We start from the raw sequence: 19,450 nt of genomic DNA, 5'->3' as shown, positions 1-19,450 counted from the left end.
CCACCCCCACCCATTCTCACGCCTTTCCTAAACTGTGGCGTTTCATTTGCCATGAGCAGTGAAAAGATTACAACCAGGCTTATTAAAAAAATCTGCTGAGTGAAGGCCAACATAAATAAAGTAGAGTTTTCAACATTATTTTAAGAGCAGATTTTTTTTTCCTTTTTCAAGTTGGACGACCTAGGGGTTACTACTGTTATACCGAGTGTGACTTACAGAAGTGCAGTTTTACTAGATACTACATATTCCCAGACCATTTCTATAAAGCAAGTGAGAATTTAATGTTTCCTACGATGAGAAGAACTGAATCAAGGACATATTCCTACCTGCAACAACAGAGAGCAATTAACACTGTGAAAACTAATTTTCAAGCTGACCAGGGGTGTGCAGGTGGTATACACAACGTGCACGTCGCACGCAGGATGATGCAGTGAAATAATTTGCATTAGTTGGATTGTGTGTCTAGAAAAGATATCTCACTTTTACTGAAAATGAAATGATGCTGGTCAGATGCAAAACACCCAAAAGGGTAACAGGGAGTTCATATGACATGTTAATATAATTTCACTTTGTAAGATTTTAGGAGCAATGAAAAATATCTGCTAATGTGTAATCTGCTGATTCTACTCACTTAAATAACATGAGTATCTGTCTAGGAGGCTTGAGACAGTAATGTTATCAGACACCTTCAAAACAGCCTGGGGCCAATGCCAATTACAGTACACACTACACACACACACACACACACACACACACACCATATACATACGATATATGTTATGTATAATAAATATTATACATATATATTTTGTAGCTAGCATGTATTATATACTGATTATGGAAATGCACCAAGCTTTACATGTATTATTTCATTTAATCCTTCACAACCTTATGAAATGCATACTTTCATTATCCTAATTTTATTTAAAAAATGGCCTTCGGGAGGTTACACAACTCGCCACAAGCTATGTAGTGGCAGAGGCAGGGTTTAAGCCCAGTGATGACTGAGCCAGGTGTCTCAGCCACTTTTCACGACACGAAGCTGCTTCTCTCAGAACAGAAATCTGCACGATTCACTATTTTATCTGATTTTTTTTTCTCTTGTCCATATTCCAGGACTTACATACAGTGCACAAAATTCAGTCAAAATGCCACACGGTGCCTCATCATGTTGTGCAGATTTTTGCATTAGAGTAAAGTTGAACCTTGTTCACAAGCTAAGCATATTTTAAATATCACTGTCTACAGAAGTTTAAAGTAGTTTCCATTTTTCTAGCATAAAGCACTGAGAAGACAGTTAGGTTAATTACACCCGTAAAGAAACTGCAGGGTGGGCCAGACGCACCGGCTCCCTAACTGACACCAAGGAAGTGGCCTTCCCGAAGAAGACAGTATGATTAAAGCTTTCTTTTTTGAAAAGGCCAGATGATTTCAAAAGAGCTAAGCAATGAATTTCGCCTACCAATTTAAAATTATTTTCAAGTCCATGAAATTCACAGGGTGGGGAGGGAACAAAACTGTTTTAAATATTCCAGCTGTAAAGAGTAACTTGTGTTCAAACGGTGACTGCTCGCCTGAACTTCATTTCTCAGTTGCAGCATAACCAACTTTCTGTGGCTCAGGAACACGTATGTAAACTAGTAACACGCAACATAGTACCGTGGTTTAAGGTTCTCCTCCATCTTCTAAGTAGAGACAGAAAGTTTGAGAACATAGCATGAATTAAAACAGCTGAAAAGGAATAGTGTGAGGAACTTAAGAAAACCAAGGGGAAAGGCCCAGCTTGTTACGTAGTTCGGGTTAAATACATAATCAGAGAGCCAACCCTTTGCCAAAGGATTTTTTTCATTGCCCCCACCCCCAACCCACAATAGAGATTTTTAAAGATGAAACAATTAACAGTGAGGTAAATCCAACAGCTATAATTAGAGAATATGTCTTTATATAAAACATATAGTTTTGAATGTTACATAGTCAATGCACTTTTAAACTGAATCGTCTCTCAAAATTACCAAGGAAACTTATTTAAAGAAATCCTACGTTGGTAAAATAAAGAAACTGAGTGAAGAAAAAAAATTGAGGTAAGATGGTGATAAAAATCGTGTTTTAGCTAGATTTTTACATACTGGGCGGGCATAAAATATGCACTTTGAGACCTAAATATGAGACTGGATACTGTAAAACTACTCGAGGAAAACACAGGCAGAACACTCTTTGACATAAATTGAAGCAAGATTTTTTTGGATCCATCTCCTAGAGTAGTGGAAATAAAATAAAAAATAAACAAATGGGACCTAATTAAACGTAAAAGCTTTTGCACAGCAAAGGAAACCATAAATAAAATGAAAAGACAATCTACAGAATGGGAAAATAATATTTGTAAACGATGCAACCGACAAAAGATCAATTTCCAAAATATAAAAACAGCTTGATATCAAAAACAAAGAAACAAACAAACAAACATGCTTTCCTCAGCTGCCGCTAAGGTGCCTGGTCCTTCCGAGGAAGCCAAGGCCGCACTGGGGTGAGGCTGTCACTATATCTGGCAACTGGCATCGCGCCGCGCCCGGCAGTGCCCACCTAGAACTCATCCCCGAGCTCACCTGCCTCTAATTGGCCCTCATCCTGCATGACGATGAGGTGACAGTCACAGAGGGTAAGACCAACGTCCTCATTTAAGCAGCAGGTGTAAATGTTGACCCTTTCTGGCCAGGCTCGTTAGCAAAGGCTTTGGCCAATGTCAGCATCTGGAGCCTCACCTGCAACGTAGGCGCTGGTGGCCCTGCCCCGGCAGCTGGTGCCGCCCCAGAGGGAGGTCCTGCCCCCTCCACCACTGCTGCCACGCCGAGGAGAAGAAAGTGGAAGCAAAGAAAGAGGAATCCGAGCAGTCTGATAATGACATGGGCTTTGGGTTTTTCTGACTAAACCTCGTTAGCAATGCATTCAGCAAAAAGCGGCTCTTACAAAAAAGCAAAACCAAAGAAACACCAAACAACTCTATCAAAAAATGAGCAGAAGACCTAAATAGACATTTCTCCAAAGAAGACACACAGATGGCCAAAGGCACGTGAAAAGATGCTCAGTATTCCTAGTTATTAGAGAAATGCAAACCAAAACTACAGCGACATACCACCTCACGCTGGTCAGAATGGCCATCATCAAAAAGCCTACAAGTGATAAACGTGGAGCGCGTGTGGAGAAAAAGAAACCCTCCTGCACTGTTGATGGGAATGCAAACTGGCGCAGCCACTGCAGGGAACAGTGTGGAGGTTCCTTAAAAAACTAAAAATAGAGTTATCATCTGATCCAGCAATCCCACTTCTGGGCATATATTCAGAAAAGATGAAAATTCTAATTCAAAAAGATACATGCACTCAAGTGTTCACAGCAGTGCTATTTATAATAGCCAAGACATGGAAGCAACCTAAGTGTTCATTGACAGATGAATGGGTAAAGAAGATGTGGGGTGTGTGTGTGTGTGTGTATAAATATATGAACATATACAATGAAATATTATTCAGCCATAAAAAAGAATGAAACAATGCCATTTGTAGCAACATGGATGGATCTAGAATTTATCATTCTGAGTGACGTAAGTCAGAGAAAGACAAATATCACTTATATGTGGAACCTAAAAAAAATGTTATAAACAAACTTATTTACAAAACAGAAACAGAGTCACTGACAGAAAGCAAAGTTATGGTTTCCAAAGGGGAAAGGGGAGGAGGAATAAATTAGGAATTTGAGATTAACATATACACACCACTATATTTAAAACAGAAGAACAGCCAGGCCCTACTGTAGACAGAGCCCAGAGAACTATATTCAGTACCTTGTAATAATCTATAATGGGAAAGAATCTGAAAAAGAACAGATACATACGCAGCTATGTATAACTGAATCACTTTGTTGTACGCCTGAAGCACTGTAAATCAACTACACTACAATAATTTTTTTTAAATATACGCACTTTGAAAATGTAGCACTCAACACAGGATTTCATTCACTCACTCAATTAGAATTTCACAAGCATCTAATGTGAACCAGAACTCTGCTAAAGTGTTGGACAACAGTAGGGAAAAAAACAGGTATGGTTACTGCTCTCCTGGCGCTAATGTGAAGTTTCTTCTTCTTGGTAAAATGATTCAATGAATTATTAAAAGAGGTGACTGAAAAAAGGCTTCTCTGTATACAGAAACTCTCAACCTGGTGAAGGCCTCATGCCAACCCCTGTCTCTACCTTATTCTCAACTCAGCTTGATCCCATGCTCTGGCTCCACCTGTTCCCGTCTAACCAGCAGCCCAGTGTCTTGGGTACTGTGGCTGCTGGTGTTTTGGTGCAAAGGGCCCGGGACTGGCACTCCGCCTCTAAGATCTGTCCAGTGCTCACCTGTACCCCAAACCACCCCAAACACACACATCCGCCACCTCCTTCCCTGTCTCACGGATGAGCGGCTGAGAACAAGTCCTGGGGCCCAAGCTTGGCCGTCTCCACATCAAGCATCCTGACTGCACTCTGCCTGTAGAAAAGAGAATGCAACAGACAAAATCCCTTGCTCTCATGGCATTTAGTGTGTGCTGGTGTGGGATTTTAAAAATACAGAGTTAGATTAAGTGTTGTAGAGAAAAATAAAACAAGGAAAGGAGTACGGGAGCAGGGCTCCCAATTTTAAACAAGGGGGCCAGGGAGAGGCCTCAGCGAGAGAAGGTGTATTTAAGACGTTAAGCAGATGAACTCAGTACTTTTTATAGCACTGAAAGTAAGATTTCAACTGACTGAAATTTCGTATTAGTCAAGACTTTCAGGTCTACAATAAAAACCTGTAACACATGAGCAAAGGGAAAATATTAAAAGAAAAAAAGTTAATAAAGGGAAATTATTCTCTTAATCTATTGTTGGGGGAGGGGCGTTTTTGGATAAAGGAAAATAAGACATAATCTATTAAACGTTTCCAAATGCCCATAACAAAGCCTTGCTTCTCAAAGAGGCATTATAGCATTTGCAGGAACTAATTGTAAGGAACTGGCTTTGAGACACAAGACAAGGAGTGAGAATAAAAAACCCTTTTCCAGATGAAAAAGTATAAATTGTAATAAGGCCCAGGAATCCATGCCAGAATGAACAATGAGCAACAGAGGTGCAGAAATGAATATTCTGAAATAAGGAATTTCAATGCATCAGTGACAGATGCAATTGCCAATGTAATTTTTTTTTGAAGTTTATAGAAATGAGCCACCATCCAAGACCATGAGGAAGAGCAGCACCTGCCCCGCCCCTGCCGGCTGGTCCACCACAGGCTTCCGACACCGCACGGTGACAGCTGCCCAGTGAAGGTGGGGCTTATGCGAATATCCTTTAACTGTCTATTTCTTTTTTTCTACCTCCTCAATGCCCACAATGTGGTTAAGGCAAAATCTCCCAGGTTAACACAAACACACAAAGTTGGTCATTCAGTTCCAAAACTCAGAAATGGGCATTCGATCTCAAGAAAACGAGGTTGCAGTGGGCACCACGCTGACTTCAGAACAATGACGCCGTGGTTGGCAGTTTCCTCCTTGCTTCCTCCTGAATCCTTCTCTTCCCTTCTTTTCACTGTTTTCACAGCCAGTGGCCTGAGTGCACCGCTTTCTGTAAAAGGACTGCAAAGGGCTCTCATTAGCACCCTCGTCAGTTCCCTAGTTCCCTCATAGGGGACAGCCTCTGAGTGTCACTGCTCTCACCCAACTTCCTACCACGCTGAGATGTTGAAAGAGTGAAAAAAGCCATGCGTAACTCTCTTAATTAGAAAAATTAAAGTGGTTTGCCAACATATACCAACAGGATCATGGTACTACTATATTAATATTATAAATACATATATACATTTATGTGTGTGTATACACAGACACATTCTACTATGCAGCCATCCATTAGAGTTTTTTTAAATGGGGCAAAAGAGAAATGCAGTTTTGCCTGTTTTTGTAGAACAGATCAAATTTAACAGGTCCTTGAAAATTAATACTATTCATATAATTTCAAAGTTTAGTATGTAACCATCACCCTGCTAATGAGATATGATATAATGTAGTCACGTACGTTTCTAGAAAGAAAGCAGCACAGGCCTGAATTAGGTGAGTATTTGCAAAAGGTCCGGTTGCACAGCAAAGAACAGAAAGCTGCTGCTTGTTTCCACCTCCAGAATCTTTTCTAGGAATATGCTTCTCCTTTCCCTTGAAAATGTCTCCTTTCTTCCTTCCTCACTAGCGGCAGACCAGAGAGCTGCTCTTGTTTTTAATACTCTGGATGAACTGGATAAAAACGTAAGGGAAAGTGTCTTCTCCATTTCTAAAGATCGACTGTTAGCATCTTTACGTTCAGAGATGTTAAAAACAAGCAACAAGGAATTTACGGGAGGCAGGAAAGCACAGGAGTTAAGAGCCTAGGTTTAAATCCTGGCTCCTCCGCCAGGTAAACTTGGACAAATTATTTAATCTGTCTGAGCTTCTGATTCCTCTTCTGTACAATGGAGGTTACAGGTCCTACTTGTTATGATTAAGTGAGTTTATGCATGTAAAGCACTTAGGACAGTGGCTGATCAAAACAGTAAGTGCTCAATAAACAACAGTTACTATTGTTGTGACTCTTACGGCTGTTAATTACAATTAAGAAGGCTGAAGAAGGACCCAGAGGTATAGAAGGTATAACCACATATAGCATGCTTTGGCTTTAGGGGAGGGGGCGGGGACGTCAGTCAATGTTTCAGTTATATACCCAGGAATATTCATACTCTTTGCTACTATTCAGAGGCAGGAACTTTTGTACAGTTATATTTTAAAATTTAGGCCAATCTACATTTCAGTGTCTCACAAATTTTTAATCACCACCAATTGAAAAAATTATCCCAACTTCAGAGATGTTAGAACATAAAAAAGATTTGATGAAATATCTTCTTTCTTTTTTTATTGAAGTATATAGTCAGTTACAATGTGCCAATTTCTGGTGTACGAGCATAATGTCCTGGTCATGCATATATATACCTATATTCGTAAGTCTTGATGAAATATTTTAGATTTGATGAAATATATTAAGAGATGGAAAACAATACAGTGATCTTTCAAGTTTCAGATGTCCCCCAGCCTCATCTTCTTCTCTAATAGCTGGGAACTAAAATCTTGCTTCTGATCATACCTGGCTTCTGATTCTCAGATTGCTTTTTAAAAGTAAGCCCTTTAGAGATGGGTGGAAGAAAGGAGCCCTGTTAGAAGTTTTGACCTTAAAAGCCAAGTCCTAAAGGTGAGAAATAACCAGCAAAAGGAAAAAACAATTAAAAAGCCTGTGCAAGGAGAGGACACCAGGAATGGGAAGTGATAAAGCTGCAAGATGATGAAATTCCTGATGCTGGAACGAAGCATTCCGAGGCCTTTTGGTGGAGAAGAGCCAGGGCCTGCCAACTCCGGTATAAGACGAGGCTTACCACAGCATCAGAAAGGATGCCAGGAATAATCAGAACTGTAGGAACACCTAGTCCGTGAAATCTCAAAGAGAACAAAGTATTCCCACACCTTTCCTAGTAATAAATACATCCCTGCACAAAGTACTGCATATATATATTGCCGCTAGGAGCACATGAATGGTGCAGACACAGGACAGCTGAGAACCACTGATGTTAGAATACTTAGTGTGCAAGCAGGGATTACTGGTCAGAAAGGGTTACATCTGACATTCTGTCTCCTCTACAGACACAAGGCTTCCTGCCTCTCCCTGAGATCCTCATTAGTAAGGAACTCGCAATGATCAGAGGAAGCCAGTTCCATATTTTGACAGCATTGTCAGAAAACTCTGATGCTGAATATGTCAAGCTAGTTTGGGGTTCCTGTGTTAACTCAAGACTTACTGAGCCCTTGACTGGACTCTGGAGGGAGGGGCTCTTGAGGGCAATGGCAGTGGGTGACTCAAGTTATGGACTGGTATGGCAGGCACAGGAAAAAGAAGGAGAAGTTTAGTGAAGAAATTGAGATGGCTGGCAAGAGTGAATGCAGGAGGGTTTGTTTGTTTGTTTGTTTGTTGTTTTTTTCCCTAGCAGGGTAGAAGACAAAGAGTCAGGAGAAGCTAAGGGAGGGCTGATCTCAGGTCCTGACCGGCAGCCATGTGGATCATGGAAGAAGATCAATTTCCACATGACTCACCAAGAATCAGTGTTAAGAGGAGAAAGCCAGGCTTCAGTCAGGAAACCAAAGCAGACGATGGTTCTGTCATGCACAATTCAGGCTTTAGGGAGGTCTGACATAAAAGTGGGGCTCAAGACAGCACAAGAGGGAAGACTGTGAGAGGCGAGCAGTGAACGGCAGTGTTGGCAGGAAGTAAGGAGAGGAAAGGGCTAACAGGAAGTGGATAAAAGGATGGGAAGACATGTGCCTGGACCAGCTTGCACCTTGGGCAGTAACTTGCACTCAGTAGGTGCGACTGTAAACAACCAACCACGATGCAAGGAGACAGCACTAGATCAGAGACACACATAAGGTGCAAAAGCAAACCCAAACCATGAGGTGAGTGTTTGTGTTAATCTCAACAAAAATACTAAAAAAGTTATTATTTGAGCATTTCCCAAGCACTGTTCTAAGCCCTTTAAGAACGTTAATTTTTATTCTTCCAACAGCTTCACAATGTAGGTAATACTAATACTCCAATTTTATAGATGAAGAAATTGAGGCAAAGAGTCCCCAGTCACAAAAGGATTAAAACCCAGCCAGTCCCCACTAGGAAAACTCCAGAGCCCGTGTCTAAACCATCACAGTGCATTCTTCTCACCTTGATTTCTAGGCCCCAGCATAACCGCCTGGTCCATGGGAAACACTGAAATGCTTGCTGCAGGGCTGAAAGATCCCAACTTTGGTGGAATCTTAAAAATGCAAAATTTATCATGAAGGATACAGGGATCTGAAAAGAGAACACAGAGATACTGATGGAATTAGTTGGCTGATAGCTCTGAAAGGAACCTGTGGGTCAGTTTGTTTTTCCAGCCTGCTATGGATTTCCAGCTTGTGTCAGCAGGAAGGCACTGCAGTCAGATGCACGAAGCCCGCACACAGGCTCACGGGTGACTCTGAGGCACGAGCCGAATGTGCAGCCTTCCCCCAAACAAGTGTGGATGCAGCACAGACAAAAATGTGCCTTCCTCTGAATTACCAGCACTCTGAGCACTGCTCTTACATCCAACATGGCCTTACAGCCTGCTGTTTATTATATATCATACTGCCCTTCTAGGATGGAGATTACTTAAGGTCAAAGCATTTGTCTCATTCATCTTTGGATCCCCAACACCACACATCAATATTGTCACATCATCAATACAACAGCATTAAGGTAGCATGTTTTAGGGGAAAAAAATGTTATGCTAGCCAACTTTCTGCAGAGAAAATAAAGATGACTTTATTTAAAAGCTTATTTCTTCTACAAAGGGTTTTTAGTAATTATTTTAAAATGAATTTGGCTATCATTTTATCACTTCCCATACGTTATACTACACTGCACTTGAACCTATAAGCAATGACCCCCTCAGTATTCTTCAGTTGGGGTGTCTTATAATTTATTTCATTCTACATACTGACTTTTCACCTCCTAAATGCACTCACTAGCATATATTTTTAAAATAGAAATAACCTTAGGATAAAGTCATTGTACTTCTAAGGCTGCTATTAAACATGCGGCCTAACACAAAGTCCTGCCAGAGGCCCCAGGGAACAGCCCAGCCTTGCAGAGCAGGTCAGACAGGTGTCTGCAGCAAGGCTGCTGCGCTCGGTGTGGAGGCCCCAGGACGGAGGCCCCAGGACAGAGGCAGCTCCGCAGCTTCTACAGACGCTCCAGCTGAGGTTGACAGTTTTGAGTCCAGTGAACAGGTGTGTGTGCGCTCAGGGCTGAGCAGGTGCGCCTGTGTTCACTCTAATCCTGAGCGGCAACACAGCAAACCTGACTATGGGCTTCCGGGGAACTTGCTGGCGCTGGCTGTCCACGCTGTCGGCTGCACTCCAAGGACGGATGACTAATTCTAGACAGTGCTATCCAAACAATGCCAGGTTTATTCCTGAAAACACACACACACATAACTCCTAAAGTGTGCCTGACACATGACTAGCCCAGCTTTAATACTGGTGAAGGTTTAACCAACAGTCTCCAAAGCGCTCAGTTTGGGATATAGAATGCTACATTATAAACATCAGTGACAGGCAGTTGGGAGCCACAGAGAGCTTCTGACCACAGGAAGGATAGGACCAATATCCAGACTTAAGAAAATTAATGGGGGGGCGGGGGTGGGGGGATATGTAAAGTGGGTAGCTGGTGAGAGGAGTGGCCTGAAATAAGACGAAGGCCAGCATCACGGAATGAAGGAGACTCAGGAACAGCTGGTGGCTGACCAGGTGGCAAGTACATAACAGAGAAGGGCAGGTTTCAGATAAACTCTGAAGCCTAACAGAAGCAAGGCAATAATACCCCTGAGAAAAGCCAGGAGGAGGGGCTCCACCTCAGCAGAGAAAGTTGCACTGTGACGCCCTTAGGACATCTGCATTTATTCAGCAGGCCCTGAAAAGCAGCAAAGATTAAGCTAAGAAACCCAGGGGGTGGGCAGATGACATCAGCAAAGAACACAGGTGGCAGGAGATAACGGGGAAGAGAAAATGGGGCTGTTGGAGAAAAACAGGGAGAGAGACAAGCTGGCCAGAGGAGCCAACTTGAAGGCCCAGCGAAGTAGGACCAAGAAAAGGGCTTTTAAAAAAAAGCAAACGCCATCCAGAAATTAATAAGAGCCACAAACAGACTGCTGGATGATACGTGGGAATTCACTGCTGACTTAGAGCACCAACCCCTAGTTGGGAACAGACGGCAGCCTAGAGGAGGAAAAGGAAGCAGGGAGAAGGACGGGGTGAGGGGATGGAGGAGTGGAGGCAGCAAGGAAAGTGTACGCAGCAGTTTAAGGAAGGAAGCCCCAGAGAATATCAAAGTGTAAAGTCCAGAAAGACCTCATTTGGAGGGAATTGGGGGTGCAGGACAAGAAACCCATAAAGTGCGGACTGGATTCATCCAGATTAGAAAAGAGAGGGCAGCAACGAAGGACCCTAGAGACCAAGTCTGAAGTAAAAGGTCACTTGCATTCACATCAAATATTCTAGTCGGATATAAATTGTCTATCAGCATAAAATAAAGTCCATTTTAATTTACTGGAAGGGGGTGGTTGAGAAAGAAGAGCAAAGTAGAAAAATATGACAGATGTAAAAAAACACAACAAGAAATCAACCAGAAATGGACAAAAAGCTTGCCAAGAAGGACAGGGGGCCCATGTGATGTGTCAGTTGAAGGACAACGTGTGTCCTTCTTTGCCTCACACCTATATATGCTGGCTGTCTGGGCTCAGGACCAAAGGTGGGGCTTACCCACGTCTGGGGGTGCTCAGTAGTTGAACAGCTGCCTGCTTTATTAGAATCATCGGGGGCACCTGTTAAAAGCACAGCTAACCCTGCCCCTGGACATTCTGACTCATTCCATCTAAGGTGCGGCTTGGAATTTTGAATCAGCACTCCAAGGAACTCTGATGCAGCCAGCAGGACGGTATTTGGACACCAAGCCGATTATCAGAATTATCTGATAGACTTTTAAAAAATACAGATTCATGAGCTCCTGTCTAAAGCTCCTGAATCTCACATTCATAAAATTAAATATATCATGTTTAAATCCTTTTTCAATCAACTTTCCAGCAAATGTACGTAGAAAAGAATTTTCAGACATACTTGGAATATATTGCAGGTTTAGTCCAGGCCACTGCAATAAAGTGAACACTGCAATAAAGCCAGTTACAAGAATTTTTTGATTTTCCAGTGCATATAAAAGTTATGTCTACACTACACTGTAGTCTATTAAGCGTGCAAAAGCATTATGTCTAAAAATAAAAAAAGTACATGCCTTAATTTAAAAATATCTTATTGCTAAAAATGCTAACCATCATCGGAGCCTTCAGCAAGTCATAATGATTTTGCTGATTGATGGTTGCTGATCAATCAGGGTTAGGGTGGAGTGGCTGTGACAATGTCTTAAAAATAAGACAATAAAGTTTGCTGGCTTCAATCGACTCTTCGTTTCATGAATGATTTCTCTGCGTGCTGTTTGATAGCATTTTACCCACAGTGGAACTTCTTTCAAACTTGGAGTCAGTCTTCTCAAACCCTGCCGCTGCTTTATCAATTCGGTTGATCTAATTCGGTGTCATTTCAACAATTTTCACAGCATATTCACTGGGAATAGATTCCGTCTCTCAAGAAACTGCTTTCTTCACTCATCCACAGGAAGCACATCCTCACCCATTCAAGTTTCATCATGAGATGGCAACAGTCAGTCACATCTCCAGGCTCCACTGCTAACTCTAGCCCTCTTGTTACTTCCACCACATCTACACTACTTCTCCACTGAACTCTTGAACCCTTCAAAGTCACCCAAGAGGACTGAAATCAAATTCTTTCCAACTTCCGTCGAGTTGATATTTTGACTCTTCTCATGAATTACAAATGTTCTTAATGGCATTTAGAATGGTGAATCTTTTCCAGAAAGTTTTCAATTGATTCTACCCAGATCCATCAGAGGAATCATAATCTATGGCACCTGCAGCCTTATGAAATGTATTTCTTAAGTAATAAGATTTGAAAGTTGAAATGACTCTATGACCCATGGGCTGCAGAATTAAAACAATATTAATCTGGTTGTACATCTCCATCAGAGCTCTGGACTGACCAGGTACACTGTCAGTAAGCAGTGATATTTTGAAAGGAATCTTTTTTTCTGAGCAGGGCTGAAAATATTCACTGAGCCAGGCTGTAAACAGATGTGCTGTCATCCAAGCTTTGCTGTTCCATTTCCAGAGCACAGGCAGGGTAGATTTAGCATTATTCTAAAGGGCCCTAGGATTTCTGAAATGGTAAATGAGCACCAGCTTGAACTTAAAGTCACCAGCTGCATTAGCCTCCAACAAGAGAGTCACCTGTCCTTTGAAGCCAGACATTGACTTCTCCTCTCCAGCTATGAAAGTTCTAGATGGCTTCTTCTTCCAATAGAAGGCTGTTTATCTTCATTGAAAATCTGTTGTTTTGTGTAGCCACCTTCATTAATTATCTGAGCTAGATGTTCTGGATAACTTCCTGCAGCTTCTACATCAGCGTTGCTACCTCACTCTGTACTTTTATGTTATGGAGACGGCTTCTTTCCTTAAACCTCATGAACCAACCTATGCTACCTCCCAACTTTTCCTCTGCAGCTTCCTCACCTCTCCCAGCCTTCCATGGGACTGAGGAGAGCTAGGGTCCTGCTCTGGATTAGGTTCTGACTTGGGGAATGCTGCAGCCAGTGTGACCTTCTACAGAGACCACTACAAGTTACTCCATGTCAGCAATAAAGCTGCTTTGCTTTCTTATCATTCACATGTTCACTGGAGCAGCACTTATAATTTCCTTCAAGAACCTTCCCTTTGCATTCACAACCTGGCTAACTGTTTGGCACAAGGGCCTAGCTTTCAACCTATCTTGGCTTTTGACATGCCTTCCTCACTAAGCTCAGTCATGTCTAGTTTTTGATTTAAAAGGAGACGTGAGACTCCTCCTTTCACACAGAACACTTAGAGGCCATTGCAGGATTATCAAGTAGCCTAATTTCAATACTGTGTTAGGGCACAGGGAGGCCCAAATGGCCAGTAGGTGGAGCATCCAGAACACACACATTTGTTGATTAAGTTACATGGGTTTTGTTCGCAGTGCCCCAAAACAATGATAATAGTAACATCAAAGATCACTGTTCGGAAATCACCGTAACAAATATAATAATAATGCAAAAGTGTGACATACCCCAAGAATTACCAAAATGTGACACAGAGACACAAAGCGAGCAAATGCTTTGGGGAAAAAAGTGCCAAAAGACTTGCTTGACAGCAGTGTCACAAACCTTCAATTTGTAAAAAACACAATATTTCTGAAGCACAATAAAGCAAAGTATCCCTGTGCAACACTGACTACACCAGGACTGAATCCACATGCCCGGGAAGTCCAGCAGTAATGGCCTCAGGCCAGTCCCTAACCCCCACCCCAGTAAGTCCAGGTCCTCTGCCACTAGTTGGATCCATCACCCTAGGTTTTTCTCAGTAGAGGAAAATAATACAAATAGGTGATCACGGAATAAACACCTGTCAGTGATCTTAGGCTCACAAGTTTACAAGGCTAGTAAACTGCTCTTGGCCTTCCAAGAAGTAAGAAAACCCACCCTGGTTCCTGTTCCTCTGAAGGACTTTCCTATTTCAAAGTCCGTCTTAAGCAGCTTCTAAAAATCATTAATGATATTAACACCACCATTTTGTTATAAATATTTAGATAAACTACCTATGACCTTAGATTTAGATCACTATTGTAAATATAACATGCATTCATTAATGCTACAAACATTAGCCTTAACATATATGACACATGGTTACTGCATTGCAGTTGGCCTCCAAAGCCCCGGGAAATCCTAAGAACTAGTGTTAGGAGCTTGTGAATACCGAAGCCAGAGACCTGGTTCAAATCCTGCCTCTTGTAGGGAGGGTATAGTTCAGGGGTAGAGTGTGTGCTTAGCATGCACGAGGTCCTGGGTTCAATTCCCAGTACCTCCATTAAACAAACAAATAAACAAATAAAGCTAATTACCTCCCTTGCAAAAAAAAATTAAAATAAAAACATTTTAAAAAATAAAATTCTGCCTCTGAAGCTTATGCTGGTTGTACAGCACTGCAGCTTGGTTTTTATTTTTCTCTAAAATGAACAGTAAACCTAAATTTGAATGGCGTAATCTACAGGCCAGGAACTGAAGGTCTTGCAGCAGAAGGGGAGACCTGGGCTTTGAGCTTGTGATAGGAAAGGACTGAACCTGGGACCCACAATGAAGGAGCTACAGCATGGATAAAGGGATGGCCTAGGAAAAAATCTGCCTTCCATCAAAGCTAACTGATGAGTAGTCTGCAGACCCATATCATGTCTAAGTGGAAAAATTAATGATGGTAACAATGCTGATCTCCCCTTGGCAAGCCTGAACTTAAATTTACACATTCTTTAAGTCAGAGAAATTCTTGGCTAATCAAAGTGGTCTTGGGGTGGAAGTAGAAACAAACATAAATCTTTTCTACAGAAAGGAATCTTCAATATAGACCCTTCAGGACTCCCATAAAACCAAGGAATAATTGAGGGAACTAGCTACCTTGGAAGATAGCAAAAAAAATACTTAATAGACAGACTCCCCCACCCACAAGGGTTTCAGACATTCAGACTATGGAAAAGAAAAGGAAAAAAAAGGCATAGAAAAATCTAGGCAAAAAAAAAAAAAAAAAGGACAAAATTAAGAACATTTTCATCCTACTGTGTGTGTGTATGTATGTGTGTATAAAATATCCCTTTAAATGTATGTTTTTACCATAATGGAATTATGTGCTTTATGTGATGTGTGGTTAAGAGCACTGCCTTTGATGCCAGGCACACTTGAATTTGAATCTTGGCTAAACAAGTACCAGTTTATAATTCCAAGCAAGTTAGTAAAACTTTCTGCACCTCAATATCTTCAGCTGGAAAGTGGGCAGAATGCTACCCACCTATTAAAATTGATGTGAAATAAATTCATACACATATGTATTCATGTTTGTTTCAAAAAGCAGAGTTCTTAGTATAGGAAATGCATTCAGTAAATAGTAGCAATTATAACAATCATAGGGGAGGGATATTTTGAAAATTCATCTAGCAAGTATTTTTAGTGTCTCCTATGTGCCAGTCCCAGTGCCAGACTTCTGGGGACACAGGGATGGATAATGACTCCTTATCATGATTCTACCCTGAATGCTCGCTTTGTGCCAGATATTTATCTATATAACCTTACTGCATCTTCCCAACAATCTTATAAAGTACTGTTATCGCCATTGTCCAGATGAAGAGACTTGGTTTCAATTTATGCAACTGGTAGTGAAAGACTTGAACTCGGGCACTCTGACTGCACAGCCTACGTCTTAATTACCTCACCTAGAGGAGGACATTCACATTCAGACATACACATGGAGGATGCAGTTGGTAGATTTCCTTTTCTCTTCCTTTCTTTTTTTTTTTTTCGTGAAAAACCAGGGAACTAAAAATAATGTGTTTCACAATCAAAAAATATAACATAACAGCATAAACTTAAACTTCTTTTAAGTTCTTGACCTCTCAGTTTTTGTTCCTTATTCAAGAGGGAAAGTAATTTCGATTGTGAGTAACAACCACTATACATGTAATGGATCTCAATGTTGTAGTTTTCATACATAATTACTTTTTTAGGTACTTTAGAGTAAATTGTCACTTCTTGGGAATTTAAACTTGGTTGCTTTTTGATGAGGGGAAGATCCTACTTATATGATCTTAAACAGTTGGATGAGACTTAATAGGGAGACAGATTTAATTCAAAGAAGGAAGCACTTTCTAAAACGTTTTTCCCCTCACCAAACTGAACAGGGTGTGGTCACTCAGCAGTTTCAGACTACCTGTCAAAACCTTAGACCATTTCTCCAACAGACACTACAGATTTTATTACGGAAGATATAGGAATTATTTTTCAACCTTGAGAATACGGTAGCAAGAATTTTGAGTTCTTGTAAACAATACTGAGACAACGTAATAGACCTTGAAAAGTTATTGCTAGGTTCCCAATCTCACTGGGAAAAAAAATAGTTCTGGATTTTCTCTGAATAAAAAAGAGAAAAGAGAACAGAAAAGAAAAAGACTCTTCTATAGCTGCCTTGTAGAAATGACTTATTAGACTGCTCACTCCTACTGCTTGGAGGACAATTCAGCTTTTCTCACCTACTCAAGGGCTTGAAACTCAGCACGATTTCAAGTAAAATGATGATGTAAAGAAATTGGATCCCCTTATTCTCAAATTGAAAACTGCTGATGATTAAGCAATTGAGTAGCTCAAACTATCTAAAAACTCACAACTAACTCCAAAACAAAGCAATGCATCTTCACTTACAAAGGAAGAAAACACTCTTCCATTCATTTTAGAGTGAATCACACCTAATTTGGAAAGGATTTCAGAGATTATTTCAACAGAGTCTTCACTTTGAAAATAAGGAAATTGAGACCTAAAAACACAGTAATTCAGTTACTTGTTTATATATTTTCTCCCAACTCTATTTCTGTCCTTATCTAATGTGGCTGTAAATTTGGAACTTATCATCCACCATGCTTTTCTGCCCTATAACAAGGACAGAGAAAAGTTTTGAAGCTCCAAAACTTATTACATTTAAACCATCATAACAACTTTGCTTAATCAGAACAAAATGAGTGTAAGTGAATAAAAAGCATTTGTATTTCTGCTACATAAATAAGGTTCTTGCCTCATAACTAGTCTACATAGAAGCCGTCTCTGGCTATGGCACAATAGGAGCACAAAAAAAGGGGAGAGGGGATTTTAAAGAAAAGTTTTGCAAGTCAGGAAAAAAAAAAGTCCCTGCTGGGCTCTACCTGGCTTCAAGCCCACCTGGGGAGAACCGAACGCCTTTAAAGAGCAAAGGAATAGTTACGCATTTGGATTGATCATTTTGAAGATTTCTTCCAAAGCTAAGATTCGATGAGTATTCGGAACTCAAAATACCGAGTTATTGATATCTTATTTATCAATACAAAAACAGCAGTAAGAATTCAAATTCTTGACAATAGGAACACGTTTCCTTATGAGAGACTTGCAGCTTTTCACACTCAAGAGCCTTTTCCAAAAGGGAAACCCAGAGCACTCAGGGTGGCCGAACCGAGGTCACCCAACAGCTAGGCTGCCGGACCTGGACGGACACCAGCCTCCCGCCTTCATTGTTACTAGTCCTTCACAAGGTCTGCCGAAAGCAATTTAGCGAAAAAGACTTAAACTTTAGTATCTAGAAAATGGACCTTACTAATTCCTAACCAAACTCTTTTTTTTTTTTTTAAGAGTTATCCTTTACTTCCGGAGTTCCCGGGAAAGTGACCTCCAGGACAAGTTCAGCCCCAGGCGCGCTCCCGCCCAAGGACCATGGAGGGGAAAGGACAAAACAAGGAAAGGGATGGACGGCCCGGCGCTGCCTTCTGGGAATGTGTCCCCGGCTGGCTCCCGCTGCTGCGGCGGACGGGGAGCACCTGCGACAACGCCCCGGGCGCCCCCCACCTCCCGAGGCACTTACCTAGGGCGCCTGCGGGTGCCTGGCTCCGGAAGGTGGCCTTCTCGGCCCATCCCAGGTGCGACGGGGGCCGACTCCAGGGCCGGGGGGTCCCGGGCGGCAGGTAGGAGGGGTTGGACTTTCTCCGGATCGCCACCCTCCTGAAGTTGTAGTCGCCCTCGCCGCTCATCCTGCCGCGCTCGCTCGCGGCTGCGCGTCCTCTCCCGCCCTCGTCCGGCTGCAAGCGCGCGCCCGGCGGGCTCCTGAGGGGCGGCGGGACCCCCGGCGGCGTCGCCTGCATGCCCCAGGCTCTCCGCGCCTGGAGACGGGCGACTCCCGGCTGCTCGGCGCCCCTCTGCCCCGGCGTCTCCTCGGCGACTGCGTCCCCGTCCCTTCCTTCCTGGGGCGCCCAGGGCCGCGCCGAGAGCCGGGCTCCGACTCCCACTGCGGCAGCCGCCACGCCCGGGTCTCTGCGGCTCGCGCTCCCACCTGACGCCGCCACTGCAGCGGCCGGCAGGGGCCAAGGCCACCCACTCCTCTCCGAACCAATCGCCGGCCGGCCCCCGGGGGCGGGCCGTGGGGAGCGCAGAACAGTTCGGCCTGTGGGGGCCGCTGCCGCCGTCGCCGCCACCTCCTCCTCTCCAGCCCGGGCAGCAGCCCAGGACTCGCGGAGGCGCCCGGAGCGTTCAGGACAGCTCGGCTCCGCCCATCCCCGCCCACTCTCCCGTCCCTCCGCGCTCGCCCCTCCCCGCGCCCCGCCCCCATCCCCTCCCCGCGCCCGGCGCGGCCGGGCTCGCCCAGTGGCCGATGGGAACCGCGCAGGCGCTCCTGTGCGCCACCACACCTGGGGGCGCTCGCTCACCTGCGCCACCACACCTGGAGGCGCTCGCTCACCTGCGCCACCACACCTGGGGCGCTCGCTCACCTGCGCCACCACACCTGGGGCGCTCGCTCACCTGCGCCACCACACCTGGGGGCGCTCGCTCACCTGCGCCACCACACCTGGGGCGCTCGCTCACCTGCGCCACCACACCTGGGGGCGCTCGCTCACCTGCGCCACCACACCTGGGGGCGTTTACCTGCGGGCCACGCTCTAGATTCGGAAGGAAAGAAGAAAATAATTACAGCTACTCCGGAGTCTGTACAGGGTTTGCCATTCTCGCAGACCCACGCGGCAAGGGTCACACTTGTGCCTCAAGCCTCTGATGAGTCCTTGATAATGATCTCTATGTAGTGGAGCCACCCAGTCAAGTATTTGAGATGAG

General features: G+C 43.3%; 1 protein-coding gene across 2 annotated transcripts in view; it reads right to left on the bottom strand.

Moving 5' to 3' along the window:
* FGD4 (FYVE, RhoGEF and PH domain containing 4) overlaps window positions 1-18,704 on the bottom strand; it is a 167,368-nt gene extending 148,664 nt beyond the window's left edge. Inside the window, exons 1-2 of one of the 2 annotated variants that reach the window (XM_031443819.2) lie at window positions 18,210-18,704; window positions 8,789-8,917 (exon numbers count right to left, since the gene is read on the bottom strand). In XM_031443819.2, coding sequence (XP_031299679.1) covers window positions 8,789-8,917; window positions 18,210-18,486 — 406 coding nt within the window. In that variant the 5' untranslated portion in view covers window positions 18,487-18,704. The remainder of the gene's footprint in view (window positions 1-8,788; window positions 8,918-18,209) is intronic. The other variant, XM_031443821.2, reaches the window with a different exon arrangement.
* Window positions 18,705-19,450: the final 746 nt, after the last annotated feature.

The sequence above is a fragment of the Camelus dromedarius genome, chromosome 25, assembly GCF_036321535.1.
Source record: "Camelus dromedarius isolate mCamDro1 chromosome 25, mCamDro1.pat, whole genome shotgun sequence".
Lineage (NCBI taxonomy): Eukaryota > Metazoa > Chordata > Mammalia > Artiodactyla > Camelidae > Camelus > Camelus dromedarius.
This window is presented reverse-complemented; position numbering and strand designations above follow the sequence as displayed.